Source organism: Corvus kubaryi, unplaced genomic scaffold (assembly GCF_017639235.1).
Source record: "Corvus kubaryi isolate FWS band 111438036 unplaced genomic scaffold, C.kubaryi_AGA036_p1.0 62772, whole genome shotgun sequence".
Lineage (NCBI taxonomy): Eukaryota > Metazoa > Chordata > Aves > Passeriformes > Corvidae > Corvus > Corvus kubaryi.
In genome coordinates this window covers 12881-31131 of record NW_024581485.1, presented here as the reverse complement: position 1 = coordinate 31131, position 18251 = coordinate 12881, and the positions used below count along the sequence as shown (strand labels likewise).

At 61.8% G+C, this 18251-nt stretch overlaps 2 protein-coding genes across 2 annotated transcripts; one reads left to right on the top strand and one right to left on the bottom strand.

Annotated features, from left to right (window-relative positions):
* Nucleotides 1-344: 344 nt before the first annotated feature.
* BYSL (bystin like) lies at nt 345-3691 on the top strand. The gene is made up of 7 exons (XM_042045267.1): nt 345-752; nt 835-991; nt 1281-1419; nt 1543-1676; nt 1816-1976; nt 2156-2258; nt 3089-3691. Exons 1-7 carry the CDS (start codon nt 350-352, stop codon nt 3435-3437), a joined length of 1446 nt encoding a protein of 481 aa, XP_041901201.1. The 5' UTR covers nt 345-349; the 3' UTR covers nt 3438-3691.
* A 1234-nt stretch (nt 3692-4925) lies between these two features.
* On the bottom strand, nt 4926-17286 carry LOC121672575 (G1/S-specific cyclin-D3-like). Its single transcript, XM_042045268.1, has 5 exons — nt 16886-17286; nt 15350-15565; nt 9253-9412; nt 8671-8813; nt 4926-6100 (listed from the first exon to the last, which is right to left on the bottom strand). Exons 1-5 carry the CDS (start codon nt 17081-17083, stop codon nt 5942-5944), a joined length of 876 nt encoding a protein of 291 aa, XP_041901202.1. The 5' UTR covers nt 17084-17286; the 3' UTR covers nt 4926-5941.
* Between the last annotated feature and the right edge of the window lie 965 nt (nt 17287-18251).

Genomic DNA, 18251 nt, shown 5'->3' with positions numbered 1-18251 from the left:
AGCGCCTCCAGCCGCCGCGCCAGCAGCTCCACCGTCTGCTGCACGCTCTTGCCCTCGGCCACCGGCACCTGCGACACGCTGCCACAGGGACCGGGGGTCACGGACCCACCGGGGCACCGCCGGCCGCGCCCCCGGCCCCTGCCCCCTTCCCCGGGACTGCTCCGCGCTCTCCATCCGGAGACTCTCCCCGCGTCCCCGAGGCTGTCCCCGCCGGGAGCCCTCCCGGGTCCGCCTCCTCATCCCAGAAATCCCTCCCAGTGCCGTCCCCCCATTCTAGGAACCCCTCCCGCCGCCGTCCCCCCACCCCGGAGCCCGTCGCGGAGCCCCCCGCCCTCACCAGGTGACCCCCATGGTGCCGGCGCCGCCACCGGAACGGGCGGGGCCAGTGGCACCGGGAAGAGGCGGAGCCGCCCCGGAAAAGGCGGGGACAGACCCCACGTGTCGCTTCCCGGTGCGGACCCGGTCGCCCCCCGGTGCCCCCGCGATGCCCAAGGCCCGGCGGGCGCGGGGCTCCGGCCCGGCCCCGGCGCTGCCCTTGGCCGAGCAGATCCTGCAGGACGCGGCCCCGCGGGCGCGGGCTCGGACGAAGCGCGGGGCGGAGGAGCAGGACGGGGATGGCGGCGGGGACGGGTTCGTGGACGCGCGGCTGTCCCGGCGCATCCTGGAGCAGGCGCGGCGGCAGCAGGAGGAGCTGGAGGCCGAGCACGGCCCCGGAGCGCCCGCAGCCCCTCGGCAGCGCAGCGCGGTTCTGGGTGAGCCCCCGGTAACCCCCGGCACCCTCCGGAACCCCCGAGGGTGCGCGGCCCCGGGCTGAGCCTGCGCCGCTGCCCGCAGGTCCCGGCTCGGACTCGGAGGATGATGAGGAATGGCCTTCGCTGGAGAAGGCGGCGGCGGCCGCGGGACGGAGCGGAGACTACGGCGGGGAGGTGGAGGTGGACCCCGAGGACGAGAAAGCCATCGAGATGTTCATGAACAAGAACCCGCCGCTGAGGTGAGGAGGGGGCTGCGCCGGGGCTGGGTGTCCGCTTCCCTGCACGGACACCGACTCTGCCCTGTCCCTGTCAGCCCGCAGCTTCCCCCTGTCCCCTGTCAGCCCCGTGCGATCCCCGATTCACCCCTCGTCCTGACTCAGTCCCTGTCCCGTGTCAGCCCCCTGCAACCCCCGATTCTCCCCCTGGCCCCGCACAGACCCCAACTCGCCTCCCTCCCCTGTCAGCCCCTGACTGGCCCCTGTCTGCCCCTCTTGGCCCCCCACTGACCCCATCCTGTGCCGGCCCCAGGCGTACCCTGGCCGACATCATCATGGAGAAGATCACGGAGAAGCAGACGGAGGTGGACACAGCACTGTCGGAGCTCTCGGGCTGCCCCATGCCCCAGCTCGACCCCCGTGTCCTGGAGGTCTACAGAGGCGTCAGGGAGGTGAGGCCGGAGCAGCTGAACCCACAGCCACCACCCTGAGGTGCTGAGGGAGGGGACAACTCGCTGGTGGCCCTGCTGTCAGTGCCCCCAGTCATGGCCTGGCCTGTGTCCCTGTCTCTGAAGGTGCTGTCCAAGTACAGGAGCGGGAAGCTCCCCAAGGCGTTTAAAATCATTCCTGCCTTGTCCAACTGGGAGCAGATCCTCTACATCACCGAGCCAGAGACGTGGACAGCCGCTGCCATGTACCAGGCCACCAGGTGAGCTTGCCTCAGGGACCCTCTGGCATGGGATTTTTGGCTTTTTCTTTCCATAACCAAAATCAGATTTACAAAACACCAGCCCACCCCTGTATGGCCTCTTTTCCTCATCCATCCCTTCGTGCTTTGCTGTTCCCAGGATATTTTCCTCCAACCTGAAGGAGAGGATGGCCCAGCGGTTCTACAACCTGGTGCTGCTGCCGCGGATCCGGGATGACATCGCCGAGTACAAGCGGCTCAACTTCCACCTGTACATGGCTCTGAAGAAGGCTCTGTTCAAGCCAGCAGCCTGGTTCAAGGGTAGGAGGTCCTGCAGGGTTTCCTCTGGGGCTTGGCTGGGTACCTGAGGGGCTGTGGCATGGCTGGGACCCTGTACCCTGCAGCAGTGGTGATTTCCTGGGATCAGGGAGAAGGGGCTGAGCCCCAGGGCTCTGCCTTGTGGATGAAGGTGGTCGGTGCCTGACTGTCCCCATTCCCAGGGATCCTCATCCCGCTGTGTGAGTCCGGCACGTGCACGCTCAGGGAGGCCATCATCATCGGCAGCATCCTCACCAAGTGCTCCATCCCCGTCCTGCACTCCAGGTGAGGCCCTGAGGGGTTGGGGGGAAGAGCTCTTTCAGAGACCCTGGGAAGTGCCTTGGATCCATCCCTCAGCCTCTCCAGCCCCTTGGAGGTGGTGTTTGGGGTCACTCAGCTCCCTCTGGGGTTGAGATTTAAGGCTCAGCTTTGTGCCTGTATGCCTGGTGCTCCATGGCTCCAGTCCAGTTCCCCCAACCCCTGTGGTCTCTCCTTGGTCCTTGTGGCTCCAGCTTGGCCCCACCATGCCCATTCTTCAGTCCCCATGGCTCCAGTCCCCCTGACCCTTGTGGTCCCTCCTTGGTCCCTGAGCCCCATTCTCCATCCCCATGGCTCTGGGCCTGCCTGTTCCTTGGTCCCTCTGGCTTCTGCCTGGTCCCCCCTGACTGCTGTGGTCCCTCCTTGGTCCCCATGGCTCCAGCCATGTGGACTCCTGACTCCTCTGCTCCATCCTTGATCCCTATGGCTCCAGCCTGCTCCCTCCATGCCCGTTCCTTGGTCCCCATGGCTCCAGTCCTGCTGACCCTCGTGGTCCCCAGGTCCCCTCCTCCATCTCCATGGCTCCATCCTGGCCCCCCCTGACTCCGTACCTGTGCCTTGGTCCCCATGGCTCCAGGCCAGCACCCCCTGGCCCCTCACTCCCTCCTGTGTCTCTGTGGCTCCGTGCCCTGACCCCTCACCCCTCCTCTGTCCATGTGGCTCTGTCCCCTGACCCCGTGCCTGTTCCTTGGTCCCTGTGGCTCCATGCCTGACCCTCACCCCCTCTTGTATCCCCATGTCCCTGTCCCCTGACTGTGTCCCTGTCCCCTGACTGTGTCCCTGTCCCCGTCCCGCAGCGCGGCGCTGCTGAAGCTGGCTGAGATGCAGTACAGCGGCGCCAACAGCATCTTCCTGCGCCTGCTCATCGACAAGAAGTACGCGCTGCCCTTCCGCGTGCTCGACGCCCTGGTCTTCCACTTCCTGGCCTTCCGCACGGACCAGCGGCTCCTGCCTGTGCTGTGGCACCAGAGCTTCCTGGCCTTGGCCCAGCGCTACAAGGAGGACCTGTCCTCGGAGCAGAAGGAGGCCCTGCTGGAGCTGCTCAAGTTCCACAGCCACCCGCAGATCTCACCGGAGATCCGCCGCGAGCTGATGAACTCCAAGACGAGGGACGTGGAGGGGGAGCAGCCCGTGGCCATGGAATGAGCAGGGCAAGGCCGGAGCCTGTCCCACCTCTGGGATGCTGCTGGATGCAGCTGGGAGCCTGGGTCAGGAGTGTCTGTCCTGGATCCCGAGGGGTCACTGGGAACAACCTGTGCCCACAGAGCGGGGCTGAGCGCCCTGTGCTGCTGTCACAGGGCAGGGCAGCCCCTGTCACACCCGGGAGCCCGGTGCCACCAGCACTGGGACACTTTGGCTTGTTCCTGTCATTGGAAATAAAACCGGAGCCGTGTCGGTCAGGGCTGGGTCTGCCCGGTGTGGTCCCGGCCTGTCCCTGTCCCCAGCAGCCTCTGGGACTCCCTGCCCTGGGATTTTCACTCCAGTCCCCCCAGGGTTTACTCCTGAAGCCACGGGGTCACTGTCCTCACCTGGCCATCGAGGCCACCTGCCTGGGCTGCTCCTGGCCCTGTGCCCAGGTGCCACGTCTGCTGGAACACCCAGGGGGGAACTTTTCCACGAGGCTGCGCTTCCCTGGGACCTGGTGCCGGTGTCGCTGCCGGGTGTGTGCCCTGCAGGTTTGGCCCACGGAGAGGAGCCCCTGCTGCACCCCGGGAGCTGTGCCAAGGGCAGCTGCCTCCTGTTGTCACCTCCGATGGCAGGAGCAGGAGCTGGGTCCCCACACGCCACCGCCTCTTCTGTGACTTCCTGATTTCATCTTATTTTAAAGAAGCCAGAGGCTGATGAGCACAAGAGGGAGCCTGGGCTGGCACGGAGCAGCTGGCACTCCTGCCACCCCCTGAGCTGCTCCAGTGCCCGACACCCTCCAGCCTGCTGGGAAGGAGGTGCTGCCTCTGCTCCAGGGGAGCAGGAAGGTGTTTCGCTCCATGTTCATCCCTCACCATCCCTGAGCTACCCCGGGTGTCCCTCAGGGTCCTGCCTGCCCTCTCCCCGTGGTTCCATCCTGGGAAAAGCAGGGCTGGAGCTCCCAAGGGATCCCCATCACCAGGGAGGGATCCCAGCCCCGCCCTGGGAAAGGTGCAGGGAAACCCTCGAGCCGGTTTTTTTTTTTTGTTTAAAATACTTTATTGCAACATCACAGGGTTCTCTGGCTCTCCCAGCAGCGGGACTACTGTGAGTGAACACCAAACCACTTTATTCTTAAATTAAAAACTCATTTATATATATATATAAAAAAAAGACATTTCCTTTTGCACAGCCAGGCTCTGTCCCAGCCCTCCTCCTGCTCGCAGGAGGCAGCGGCTCCGTGGGTTTCCAGACCAGGCAGGCTCAGGGAGGAGCAGCAGCCCCACCTTTTTCTGCCTGATTTTTGTGGTGGCATCCAAAAGGGAAGGTTTCTATCTCCTTTTCCATGTGGAGGACAACAGCCACGGGGCCACGTGTCCAGAGGTCCCCAGGTGGCAGCAGCATCTGCCTCCCATCCCTGCGGAGTCTCCGGCTTCTCCTGGTTAATTCCACTCTGTAATGGTTTTCTCATAGAAAAGCAGCATTATTTTTTTTTTTTTTTTTTTGCATTTTAAAACACTTTTTATACAAAACTAACAGGATCAACAACAACAATACAAAAATGCAGGAATTGCTTTTCCAACTCAAGTGCGCAGCAGTTTTCCACCCTCTCAGGAGGCAGCTCGGATCCACGTGGATGAACACAGCCCCCCCTGTCCTGAGTGTGATCCGAAATCCCTGCCCTGGAAGAGTGGAGATGCATCCCAGACTATAGCAGCACATTCAAAGGTTTTCCCTAAATCCTAGTCTGATGCCTAAGCTACCAAAGGACCACCCAGCCTCTGAGTGAGGGGTGAGGGTCTCCCACTGCCCAGGGAGCCAGGGGAAGGGCGAAGGGAGAAAAGGCACTTTTTTGGGAAGGAGAGGAGAGCGGCATCCAGGCCCCACCCCGAGAAACGCCAGCTCTCCTCCCTCCCCGTTTCCCAGCAGTGAACAATAAATTAAGCAGCCTCCGTGGGCCAGCGGAAAAGCCGAGGGGACGGCACCCAAACTCCTCCCAAGGCGCGGCCGGGGAGCGCGTCCCCAAAATCCCACATCCAACAGCAAAAACAAACGAGCCCCACGGGTCCTCTCCAAGCAGAAGCAGCTGCACAACTTCCCCCAGGGCCGTGGGAACGTGGCACGAAGCGATCGGGACTGAGGGGCCACCAAGCAGCTGCTCCACGAGCCCCGTGGCCCTGCAGGAGCTGGGGGTGATGAGGATTCGGGTCCTGCAGGGCTGGGTCTCCATGATTTTTGTCCCTCACGGGGTTGGAAGTCACCATGAACACCTCAGAGAGCCGGGGAACACCAACAGAGAAACAATTCCAACTTCATCCAGGCTCCTGCTCCCTGTGCCCAGCGTTTCTGTGCCCTGGCACCACCTCGGTCACTCCCCCCTGGCCACCTGCAGCAGCTCCAAGCGCGGATCCCACTCCACATTCCCAGCCCGGGAAGGGCCCCTCGGAGGTGCTGGATGAGCAGGGGGGATGCGGCGAGCTGGGGGTGTCCAGGGAGGGGCCGGAGCTCTCGGGAAGGGCGGCTGGTCACAGGTTGACGTCGGTGACGTCCGTGGGGGTGCTCGTGGGCTGGCTGCCCCCGTACGCCGCCGCCTTGGCGCTGAGTTCCTGCTGGGATTGGGATGCCTGCTTCAGGCTCTCGGCTAAGGCCGCCTCGATCTGCTCCTGACAGGCCTTCAGGCAGTCCTGGAACAGGGAAACACACGGGAGGCATCAGTTCCGTGCTCCTCAGGGGTGGGAGCTTGAGGAAAAGCTCGGAGCAGCTGCTGGGCTGCGCCTCTGGCCCCCCCCCTGAACACGCGGGGAAAGGGGATTTTCTCTGTCCAGGGGCATGTCCAGCTTGTCCCTCCCCAGGCAAAGCCCCACACTCTGGCTGGCTGGGGGAGGACCTCCCTGCTGACCCCATTCTGCAGGAATGTTGTGTCCAGCAGCTTCCCGAGGCACCCCGGAGCCGGGGTGTGGCTTCAGCAGCACGGCAAGGGCAGCTCTGCCAAACCTCCCAGATCCCGAAGAAACCTCCCCAGCCCCTCCAGCCCGGCTTTCCCAGAGCTCGGGGCGGTCCTGCAGCAGAGCTGGGCACGGGAATTCTGCTGGGTGCCCCTGAGGCAGCGGGACCCTCCCTGACCCAAAATCCACCCTACATCAGCAACCCCCATCCACGCCGGGAGAACGGAGCTTCTCACAAGGTTTTCACCCTCCTGTCCCCTCTGTGACACCCCCCAGGGGACCCAGAGCAGGGGGACACGCACAGGAAGGCGCAGGGGGCTGCCAAGAGCAGCAGCACTTGCCATAAATACAAACCCCGCTCTGGTTTTTCCCCCACGAGCTGTAAGCAGAGGAGGAAACTCCCACTCGGACACCCCACAGGCACGGCCCAGCGCAGCCCAGCCCGGTGACAGTTTGCACCTCACGGGACATTGTCACACCCCGAAATCTCTTACCAGGAATCCGCCAGCGGTTCTTAGAAACTGACAGAGGATGTGGTGAGTGAAAATAGCAACGCCCGGCTCCCCTTCCCCAGCTCCCCTTCCCCGGCTTCCCGTCAGCGCAGCCTCCTCCTGCCCTGGCGCTGCCTGGCCCGAGCGCCACGGACACCCGGCCGGCCATGGGCTGTCCATCATCATGGACACCCAGCCACGGGCTGTCCATCATCATGGACACCCAGCCATGGGTTGTCCATCACCATCCCCCAGCTGTCCATCACCATGGCCAGTCTATCCCTGGGCTCTCCATCCCCATTCCCAGGCTCTCCCTCACCATGGCCACCCATCCCAGTTCTCTCCATCCCTATGGCCAGTCCATCCCAGTTCTCTCCATCCCTATGGCCAGTCCATCCCAGTTCTCTCCATCCCTATGGCCAGCCCATCCCAGGCTCTCCATCCCTGTGACCATCCCTGAGCTCTCCACCAGCAATTCTGGCCGAAATGCCAAGGCCAGCCTGGCCACACCCAGCCAGGCTCCTGCTGGCCACGGCACTGGCCCAGCCCTGCAGCCCCATCCCACTCAGTCCCTGCATTCCCAGCACTGCCCAGCCGGGCCTGGGAGCTGCAGGACGGGGATCGCTCCTCCAGAGGGGAAACTGAGTCACAGCCCAGGGACACCGCAGGGCTCAGGGAGAAGCAGCAGCACCACGGGCAGGGGAGGCCGAGCCCAGGTGCTCTCCCAGGATCCCAAAACGCTGTGGACACATCCCAGGAGGAGCTGCCATAGTCCTGCCTGGGCTGGGGCTGTTTGTGCAGCACCCCACACCTGGGCAGGGGGGCGCAGCAGATGCTGGGGAGGGACAGGAGGGGACAGGAAGGACAGGAGGCTGCTGGGCTCCATTTCAGCTCCTCTCCCTCACAGAGCCCTCCCTGCTTCCCACCTGTTCCCTGCTGCAGCTCCAGCCCGGAGCAGGTTGGGAGCAGGTGGCTGCACTGATTCTCTCTTTAAAAAGGCTCCAGAGAACAAAAAAATTCCATCTGCACAAAGGGATCGGGAGCCTCCTGCCCGGACAAAGCCTCGTGGGCAGCCACCCCCCACTCCTGATGCAGGTCCTGTTAGGGGACTGTAACCAACCCCGGGCAGGAGAGGAGATCAAAGGGGAGAGGAAAAGCTCCTGACTGGAGCGACCTGGAGAGCCCCACAGGATCCCTGTCCCTGCTCCAAGGGCGGTGGAGGGGCTGGAGAACCCCCCCCATCCTGATGTCCCCAAACCTGGGAGGTTCCATGCCCCAGTCCCCCCTTCTCCCTCCCCCAGCCTGGGCACCTGCAACCGGACACTGAGGGGAGCAGATGCCGAGCCCGGCGTGTCCCTGTCCCCATCCCGCCCCGCAAACCCGATCCTGCCAACACCTGCCCAGGCAGGGAACAGATCCTGCCCTTTGTGTGGCGTTTCAAAGGCTCCCAGCCCCCCCCCAGCCCCCCCCGCGGTGCCCCGGCCCGGGCAGCCCCCGGGCGGTGGTTGGGATCGTCCCACAGCCCTTGGTTCTCCTCAAACCAGGGCAGCACCGTTTGAACAGCACAACCCCACGGCATCCCAAAGCAGCTGGGGTTGGAAGGGCCCTCTGGAGCCCATCCCTGTGCCAGGGCAGGGTCACCTGGAGCAGGCGACACATCCAGGTGGGTTTGGAATTCTCCAGAGGGGGAGACTCCACACCCTCCCCGGGCAGCTGCTCCGCTCTCCATGGAAAGCTCTTCCTCTGAGGAGAGGGAGGATTCCCAGCAGCGGTTCCGTTCCCTTTCCACTCCCGGTACCATTCCCGGTGTCCACTCACCACCTCCGTGCCCGTGATCCCGGCCAGCAGCTCCGTGATGGCCTCGCCACTGAAGCCGTTCACGGACAGGGTCAGGCCGTGGATGGCGGCGCCGATGCTGCCCGTGGCGATCATGGACGGGGGGTACATCACGAAGGTGTAGTCTGGAGCAGGACAGGGACACAAGGGCGGCAAGGGGCTGTTAGGGAGGATGCACGGGGGGTTCGGGAGCGGGATCTTCCCTGGGAAGCGCGGGAGGGCCTCACAGAGGGAAATCCTGCAGGGGCAGGGAGAAACTGGGATGGAGGAGCACGGAACAGGCTGAGCAGCAGGGCCAGGTCTGCAGGAGAAGTCCTGAGGTGGGATGGCTCCAGAAACTGAGGGAGAGGCTGAGAAAAGCTGGGATTCAACCCTGGACACCCTCCCACGGGCACGGCAAGAGCCTGGCATGTGGCCCTGCCCTCCTGGCATCTTAGAGCCCCCAGGACTGCTATCCCACCTGGAACGGCTCCAATGGCAGTGAGGGCAGGCACCCAGCCCCCAAAAGAGGTGGGGAGCCCATCCCAGGTGTGCCAGCACCCCCGAGCCCAGCCCGGCACCCACCTGTGGCACAGAGGGCAATGAAGGTCTGGGCGTGTTTCTTCACCAGCTCCACCTTGTCCGCGGGCAGCGGCAGCCGGTGCAGGATGTGCGCCAGGAAATCGTTGGCGATCACCGACACCAGGTCCCACTTCAGCTTCTCCAGCACCAGCAGCTCCCAGTGCTGCGGGGCAGGGAGGACAGGGCGTTATGGGGTCGCTCAGGAGGCTCCAGGGCCAGCACAGGATGGGGAAGGGAAGAGGGAAGAGGGAAGGAGGGGCTGTCCCCTCTCTGTGGCCGTGGCACAATTCCAGCCAGGGGCTGCTCAGAGCTGGGAGCAGAGCTCAGAGGAGGAAGCAATAAATGTGGATTCTTCTTTCCAGGGATTAGCCCTGGACACTCCTCGCTCTGCAAGGTGCTGGGACAGCCCAGGGAGGGAAAACCAGAGCAGGGAGCAGCAGGAACATTCCCAATCCCTTCCCCACTCCCAGGAGGACAGGCTGATGTCCAGGCTCCCAGCACAATCCAGCTCAAGGGTGACAGCCAGAGGGGACAGAGCTGTCTCTGGGGGCTGTGCCTGCCCACAAACCCCAGGGCAGCAGGGAATTAATTCCCAAGGTGGGAATGGAGCTTTTTTGGAAGAGAATTCCCCTCTTCTCCACCAAGAGAGCCTCCAGCTGTGCTCGGAGCATCCCCAGCACGGCACGGCCACCCCAACACCCGCTGGGGCTTCCCAGGTGCTGCCAGTGCCTCCATCCCAGCCTGGGCTACTCCCTCCCAGCATCCAGCAGGGATTTCTGGATCTCCAGAGCAGGCTGGGAGCAGATGGTGGAAGGCTGGGAGCCCCCTGAGTTCCAGCTGGAGCTCCTGCACCTCCTGAGCCCCTCCTGGCCCTGCCAGCCCCGGGCACTGCTCTGGCCAGGGACAGGGACAGGGACAGACCCTTGGCAGGGCCAGCCCCCAGCAGGCTCAGGTGGTGCCAAGGTGAACACAAGGAGAGCCCCACTTGGAACGTCAGCACGAAATTTGGGATGGCTGCCCTCAAATCCCGGCTTTGGCAAGGCTGGGGCAGAGGCTGAACCCAACGCAGGGGGTGACACTGCCACGGACTCTCAGCAGAGCTGGGACTTCCCAGGATCTTTCCCTTCCCACCCCTCTCTGCAGCTCCCAATTCCCCCACAGCCCAGCCACGGTGATTTTCCCAGCCCCTTTTCCCCTCGTGCTGCGGGTCAGCAGCAGATCTGGGCTGGGGGCCCAGGGAGGCCACGGGAGGTGTCCCCAGGTCCCTCCTGGCCTGGAGCAGGGGGTGACAGGGGCCCTGCTGGGAAAGGGAAACCCCCTCAGGAGCTGAAGCTGAGGCTGCAGAGCTGGACTGGGGTTCGGGCCAGGTGTCCCCAGTTCGGGACCTCGCCCTGCCCAGCACAACATCCCCTCTTCCCCCCGAATTCAGCATTCCAGGCAGAGCTGCCAAAGAGCTCCAGAACGGATGGAACTGAGGAAGTGACACTTTTTCCTACGCTCAGATCTTCATTTTCCCCTTTTTTTCTCGTTGTTATCCCCCTTCCCCTTACACAACAAACCCGCCCTGAGTTGCTCAAACGAGCAGAGCAGCGTTGCTCAACCTGCTCCAAACCCCACCCTGGGCCCGAGCTGCCACTTGCCAGCCCCCACTTTTCCCCCCAGGAATCCGTTCCTGCCTCCCACCTCCCAGATGGATGCCAGGATTGGGAGTTTTTTTAAGCCAAATCCACGGGATAAAAGCAAGAAGGAGCCTTGGAAAAGAGCTCCAGAGCCTGAGGATCACCAAGAGCCTGGTCAAGGAAAGGATTGGGGCAGAGCGGAGGGATCCACCTTGGGAAAAGGAGGAAAGACGGGTGTGGAATGTCCCGAGTGGGAAGGGACCCGCAGGGACCGTGGTGGGTGCGGCCACACAGCCAAGGGTCACGGGCTCGGGCCAGTGCAGAGCTCTGTCCCCACTGTCCCTCAGCTGGGAGCCTCCAGAGGGTTGGGAAAGCTGGTCCTGCAGCAGCCCGGGCTCCTGGGAAGGGGCACAGGGCACCTCTGGCAGTCGCTGCCCCGAGCTGGGAGCAGGGCAGGAGCAGGGCCTGGAGCTCCCTCCTCACCCAGCAAATCCCAAAGGGATCCCTGAATCCCAGGGGAGCTCCCAGCACCTTTTATTCCCCCAGAGCCACCAGAGGCACCGACACCCTCAGGGCCGTGACACAGCTGTCCCTGCTGGGATGTTTTGTCCCAAGGCCCAGCAGCAGCTCCTTCCCAGCCACAGGTTCCTCATTATCCCTCACTCCCCCTGTTCCAGGGATATCCCAGTTCCCCTGAGCTGGGCAGCGCCGGCCGAAGGTGCCAGGGACTGTCCCCACCCCACGGGATGGAGCTCAGGGAAGCCTCTCCTGCTGACCCCGGGCACTGCCCGCTGCCAGGGCCTGGCAGAGCCTCTGGATCGCTGGATCCAGGTCGGATCTGTGGAAGGAGCAGGACAAAAGCAGCAGGGCCGGGCCAGGCCTGTGACAGCTGACGGAGCCAACATCCTCTTCCTGGCATTCCTCATGGAGTCAGCCCCTGCCTGGGGAGGGGAACAGAGGAAGAAAGTGGGAAATGTCCCTTTGTTTCTCCAGCCTGAGGAGTGAACCCTGCCCATGGAGCATCCCAGAGCCAGGAATGCATCACCCCCCTCTCCTGCCAGATCCCCAGGGCAGATCTCCGTGGGGCTGGGAATGACAGAGCAGGGTGTGACCACCACCCCCCTCTGGAAGTGTGATCCCTCCTGGAAAACAACAAAAAAAACAAAGGAGGCAGGAAAAGGAAAATTCCCAGGTGAGCACAGTCCTGGTGCTGCCAGCGCCTCAGAGGGCAGGGAATGCCCGATTCCAGCCGGGATGTGACAGTGGCAGTGCAGCGCCATCCAGCCCCGCCCTCGCTGCGATTCCAGCCGGGAGCAGAGTTTGGGTTCTGTCCCTGCAGGTGGGAAGGGCCCCTTTGATGCTGTCACACCCTCGGGGCCACCCCTGAGGTCACTCACAGAGGGTGGGGGGAGCTGCTCCCCCACCCCTGCAGCACCAAAATCCATCTGCAGATGGAAAATGAGGGGAAAACTCCAGATTCCCATGGCCTGAGCGGAGTTCAGGATGTGAAGGGACAGGTGACAGCTCTGGGTGGAAGAACGGCCCCATCTGAGCCAGAGGAAGGGGAACACAAACGCTGGAGATTCCCAAGGGAACATCCCTGCATCCTCAACTCTTATTCCCTGATTTTTCGCTCCCCACTGCTGCTCCTTCATCATCTCCCTGCAGGCTCCTCGATTTTTTCCAGGGAAGATCTGGCCTTTGGCAAAACTGAGGGTGAACATTTCTGAGCCAAGCCACAGCAGGAGGACGGAGGCGATTTCCAGCTGCTCTCCCCAAGCTCTGAGCAGCCGAACCCCCTCTCGCCCAGGGAAAATCTTCATGAAGATAAGAAAACAAAACAACAAAAAAAGAAAAAAAAAGAATTAAATTAAAAAAAAAAAACAACCCCAAGGTGGGTTAGAGAACGCCCTGGACGGAAATCCAACTTCCTCCGAATGGACAAATCCCTCCTTGCATCATTTCCTTCTCCCCCAGAATAACTCCAGCGAGGTTCTGTGTCCTTTCTGAAGGGCTGAGCTGGTGCCAAGCATCCCGGCCCGAGGAGGAGGAGGAGGAGGAGGAAGCAAAGCCCCCGGGAATGTGAGCCAGCTTCCTGCGGAGCCGGGATGGCCCCGGGCCATGGGAAGGGAGGCCAGGATGCCCCATTGTCCCGGCCCTGCTGAAGAAGCTCCCCTGGCCCTGCTCTCCCCACCCTCTTCCAGGGGGTTGGGAAAGAGCAGGGGATGAGCACAGAGGGGGAAGCAGCAGCTCCCGGGTGTTGTAATCCAGATTTAACTCTCTCAGGCCCCACAGCCAGGGTAAATCCTTCAGATCCCTGGAAATTCCCTCTGTATCGGAGCAGGATGTGCTCCAAAAAGGGTGGAAATCCAGGGAAGAGGACTCTCCATGGGTGTTGTAATCCAGATTTAACTCCCTCAGGTCCCTCAGCCAGGGCAAATCCTTCACAGATTCCTGGATATTCCCTCAATTCCCTCTTTATTGGAGCAGGATGTGCCCCAAAAGGAGTTAAAATCCATGGAAATCCAGGGAAGATCTGTAATTTAAAATAAACTCCCTCAGGTCCCTCAGCCAGGGCAAATCCTTCACAGAGCCCTGGATATTCCACTCCACTCCCTCTATACTGGAGCAGGATGTGCCCCAAAAGGGGTTAAAATCCATGGAAATCCAGGGAAGAGGACTCTCCATGGGCTGTGGAGATCTTGAAGTGCCTCAATTCCCCTCCCTCAGGGCCAGGCTGGTTCCTGATGCCTCTGCCCAGCCCTTGGATAACCAGGAATAAACCCCTGCTCTGCTGAGGGCTCGCATTCCCATCAGGAAAGAAGAAAGGGATCCAGTTTGCCTGGAAAAGCCCCCAAAAAAAGCACTTTTGACCCCCCAAATAATTAATAAAATAAAGCCATTTTCATCCATATCAACCTTGGAGTCAATCAAGAAACATCCAAGAGGATCCTGGGGGGAAAAAGTGGAGGGAAGGAGAACTCCAGGACTGAGACCTGCAGGATCAGGAGCGACAAACAGGGAGCAAACGGAGTTTTCCTCCTCCATCCCCAGCTGCCAGGAGGAAGGAGCAGGGAAGATCAGCACCGTGGCACTGCCTGGCCACAGCTTCCTGCTGAAAAACCTCAGGGGAAGGAACAAAACCGACCCTGAGCAGGCAGGAATTACCCCTGGAGCCTGGGAATGAGGGAGAATCTCCAGGGATGCTCTGCCCCGCTCCTCACCTGCTCAAGGTTGAGCTGGGAACAGCAAATCCTCACCGAAAATCACCAAAAAAATCAGAATCAAACCCAAGTGGGACCCGACTCGGTGCTGCAGGAGCCACCAGGACCAGCTGTGATGTCCCTCAGGGATGGTGACAGGACTCAGCATCCAAGGAAATGAGAGTTTCCTGTGGGCATTCCCACCCCTCACCACACTCCTCAGCTCCTGAGGGCTAATTAAGCCAATCGCCACCCACTAATGACTTCAGGCACAGCGTTCTGGAGGGGAGGGGATTTTCCCCAGCCTCTCACCGGCCCTTGGAAAAAACCAGGTTGAGCTCAGAGCTCCCCAGTTCCCAGAAATGCCTTCGAGTCACACCTGAAAGTTCTGTGGGTTCGCTGCCCACCTGGGGCACGGATCACGCTCGGATCACCCCACCCCAAAGAAACCAGAGGTTCTGAACTCAGTGATGAGTAACCCTGAGAAGTTCTCGGAGGCTGATGGTCCCCAGGGATGCTCTGTCACCGGGGGGAGGTGACCAGTCCCTCCTGAGGCCCCAGGAAAAAGGGGTTTTCTCCCATTTCCTCCCTCGTGGCTGAAGCTGAGCTCCCAGGTTTGCATCTCGGAGCTTTTATCAGCCACCCTCAGCAAACACTTGGCCTTCCAATGCCTCAGAAGGGAACTTTCTGGATGCAGGATGGGAGAAGCGGAGGGGTAGGGCAGGAATTCCACCCATTCCCCCACCACCCTGGAGCACTGGGAAGAGGACTCTCCATGGAGATCCTGCCCAGGGATCTCGCAGTGCCTCAATTCCCCTCCCTCAGCGCCAGCCTGGTTCCTGATTCCTCTGCCCTTGGATGACCAGGAATAAACCCTGGAATAAAGACCCAGGAATAAACTTGGGGCTCCAAGTGACCTCACCAGGAGGGTCCCAGCTCAGAAACCCCCTCCCCCTGACCCATTTGGATTGATTTTTCCTGCTGCTGTGGATGTGAATCTGCCCCATTCCCCCCTTTGTGCAGCCGGGGGAAGGCAGAGCCGCCTGAGCCAGTGCTCGGAGCCTTTGAGATGCCACTGGAGTGAGAGCCCAGAGTGACAGCCCAGCGCTGGCACAGGGAACTTCCTCAACAACCAGGATGAGACAATTCTGCTTCCCAGCACGGGGAGGGTGGAAAAAACCTCTGCCAGCAGGGCAAGGAGGAGGGGAAGGCAGAGGACGGGAACAGAGGTGATGCCAAGCGGGATGAGGGTGCTGGGAGGGGGCACGGGGCGGTTACCAGGAGCTCCTGGGGGGTGATGGAGTTGTCTGTGTAGATGCAGAGCTTCTCCACGGTCAGGGGCATGGTTTCCCTCAGCTTGGAGGCCAGGAGCATGCACACAGCTCCCAGCAGCTGCAGGTGGTTCTTCTGCACGGGCACCGAGGACAGGTAACGATCCACGTAGTTCATGGCCAGCGGGAAAACCTCTTCCTCACACTTCTGCTCCTCGCACACCTGGCCGGCCCCAGAGGCAGAGACACAAGGGAAAAGGAGGTTTTGATAAGCGTGGGACTGCTCAGCACAGCTTCAGAGCTGGTGTTTCACACTTGTCAGGCATCCTCGGAGGGAAGGAGCCACAGGCATGGCCCTCATCACATCCGTGGCGTTGCACCGGCGCCTCGAGGCTTCATCTTCCTGTGGAAAGCAGCAGAGCCGAGGTGCAGCTCCAAGGAGTGCACAAATAAGACCGAAATTGCCTGATTTGGCCCCGTTTCTGCTGTGCCCGGCTGGGGATGGCTGCAGCCAGCTGGGCAGCAAAGCTGCCACCCCTGCCCTGGGGGATTGGGAAGCTCTGGAGCAAAGGAGCAGCTCCAGCTGGAGAGTGGAGAGCGGGATCCAGGGCTGGCAATTCCACCTGGAGCGCTCCAGGGACACGAGGAGCATCAATGGCAGCACCCAAATCTACGCCGAGTCCTCCAAGTCCCCTCCCTCAGCCACCAGCAGAGTCCAGGAGCTCCCGATTTCAGCCCTGTGCTCTTATCTGCCACCAGTATCACAACACTTGTCATATCGAACTTCCTTCTTTCGACACAACCATAAAAATATTGTGGTTTCTCCTCATTCTGCAGCGAACACCACCCTCCTCCTCCCAGCCGCGGCTGTCCCGGCCATGGGGACAATGACACGCAGGTCGTGACAGCTGCCAGTGGCACCTCGCTGCCTTTAGGGCTCCGCAGGAGCGGCTTCCAAAGCGGCGTTGATCTAAGGAGCCTTCTTGAAAAGGGGATTGCGGGAACAGAGCAACAGCAAGGGGGGAAAAGCCCTTTACAATGAAAATCTTCATTATTCCTTTTGAAGAGCTTCCTGCAGCAGCGGCTGGGGGACAGGCACGACCCATCCCTGCAGAATCCCGATTTATTGAGACTCTTCCCTGCGACCCCACCGTGAGATCCCCCAGCCCCGAACTCCGTCCTGCAGAGAGCCACATTCATTTCTAATTTAGGGAAGTCAATAGCAGCGTTATTATTTCCCCCTTCAAGCAGCGCCTTTGCAGCCCCAGCCCCGGCTCTGCCCTGCAGGGCTGAGCCCTGCCCGGAGGTTTTGGGGTCTCTCACGTCCTGGCTGTAGGTTCGGGGGTGGGAATCGCATCTTTTAGCGCAGCCAAACTCACGGAGAGGCTGCAAAGCGCCTTCCCCACCTGCCTGCGGACCCTCCATCCCCACCGGCATCACTCCCCGCGCCTGAGACTCGAGACATCAGCGCTGGCTTGTCCCGCGGATCGTGCCCTGCAGCCCCGGGCCCCGCAGCACGGGGAATTCCGGTGGGCTCCCGTACCTCCAGCATCCAGAAGGCCAACATCTTCCGCATGTAGGGCTGGATGTCGCGCTGCACGCACTGGAAGTAGGACACGCGCGGGCTGTAGCGCTCCTCCAGGCTCAGCAGGTTCTGCAGCACCCGCCGGTCCCCCAGCAGATGCAGGTCCCGCCCGGCGCGGGGCACGCGGGGCACGGACTCCGCGCACAGCAGCTCCATGGGGCGCGGGGATGGCTGAACGGGCGCGGAGGGGCGAGGAAGGGGGGCGGCCGAGGGGCGGACAGGGGGCTGCAGGGCAGGCAGGCAGGCAGGAAGGAGGGAAGGAGGGAAGGGGACGCGGGCGCAGTGAGGCGCTGCAGCCACCGCCGGCTCCGCCGCGGCCGCGGGACGCCGGGAACTGGCGGCGCTCCCGGCCGAGCCCCGAGCGCCGCCGCGCGCCGGGGGGCGGGGCCGCGCTCCGCGCCAGCCAATCAGAGAGCGGCACCGCCGCGCCCGCCGCGATGAGGGGCGGGGCTATAACCGGCCTCAACCAATCAGAGGGAGGATCGCCGCAGGAGGGGCGGGGTCCCGCCGCGGTGGGCGGGGCCAGGGGCGCGCCGGCGGGACGGGCGCACGTGGGGCGCTGCTGCCATGTTGGGGGGGGACAGGGGGACACCGGGGACACACGGACACGGCGCGACCGCCCGACACCATCCACGGCACATTTCCGCCGCGTTCCCTTCGTTCCCCCGCTCCGAGGGGTCTGTCAGCCCCCTGATTTAATTTTAATTAACTTTTAATTTTAATTTTAATTTTTTTTTCAGTGTTGAGTCCTAGATTTTTTTTTTTTTTTTTTGGGAAGTTTTTCAAGGCTGTGGAAATAATCAGCTGTGCACATGTTTGGAGCCGGGCCGTCCCGAGCCTGCTGGCTTCCAAAATTCAGCCTGGGTGCAGCTCCACGGCAGATAACAACCGCGAGGGCTGCCGAGATAAGGCTTTGTCAGCCTTGGCTGCTGCTCCCGAATAATTCACAATTGTTTGGGAACACCTTTGAAAAGTACGAAGCTGCTCAGTCATCAAAGGAATTTCAAAGTCTTTGGAATAGTTTTGCAGTGTGGCTTCCCCAGCTCTGTGCTGGGACCTGATCCTGCTGCTCCTTGCTCCACCGCAATTCCTTCGTGCTCTGGGAAGCTGCAGACTGGTGTGGGACGGTCCCTGAGGTTTGTCCCTGGCTACAGAAGCTGCGACTTTGCTGCTGGGAAGGGTCCGAAACCAGCATAAAATACATAAAACCCACACCAGGTTCTCCACACAAAACTCTGCTCCGCAGGGATCAGAGCAATGGAAGCTGCAGAAATCCCGGAGCAAAGCCTGAATCCCAAAAGGATCCCAAAGGGGGCTCCTCTGG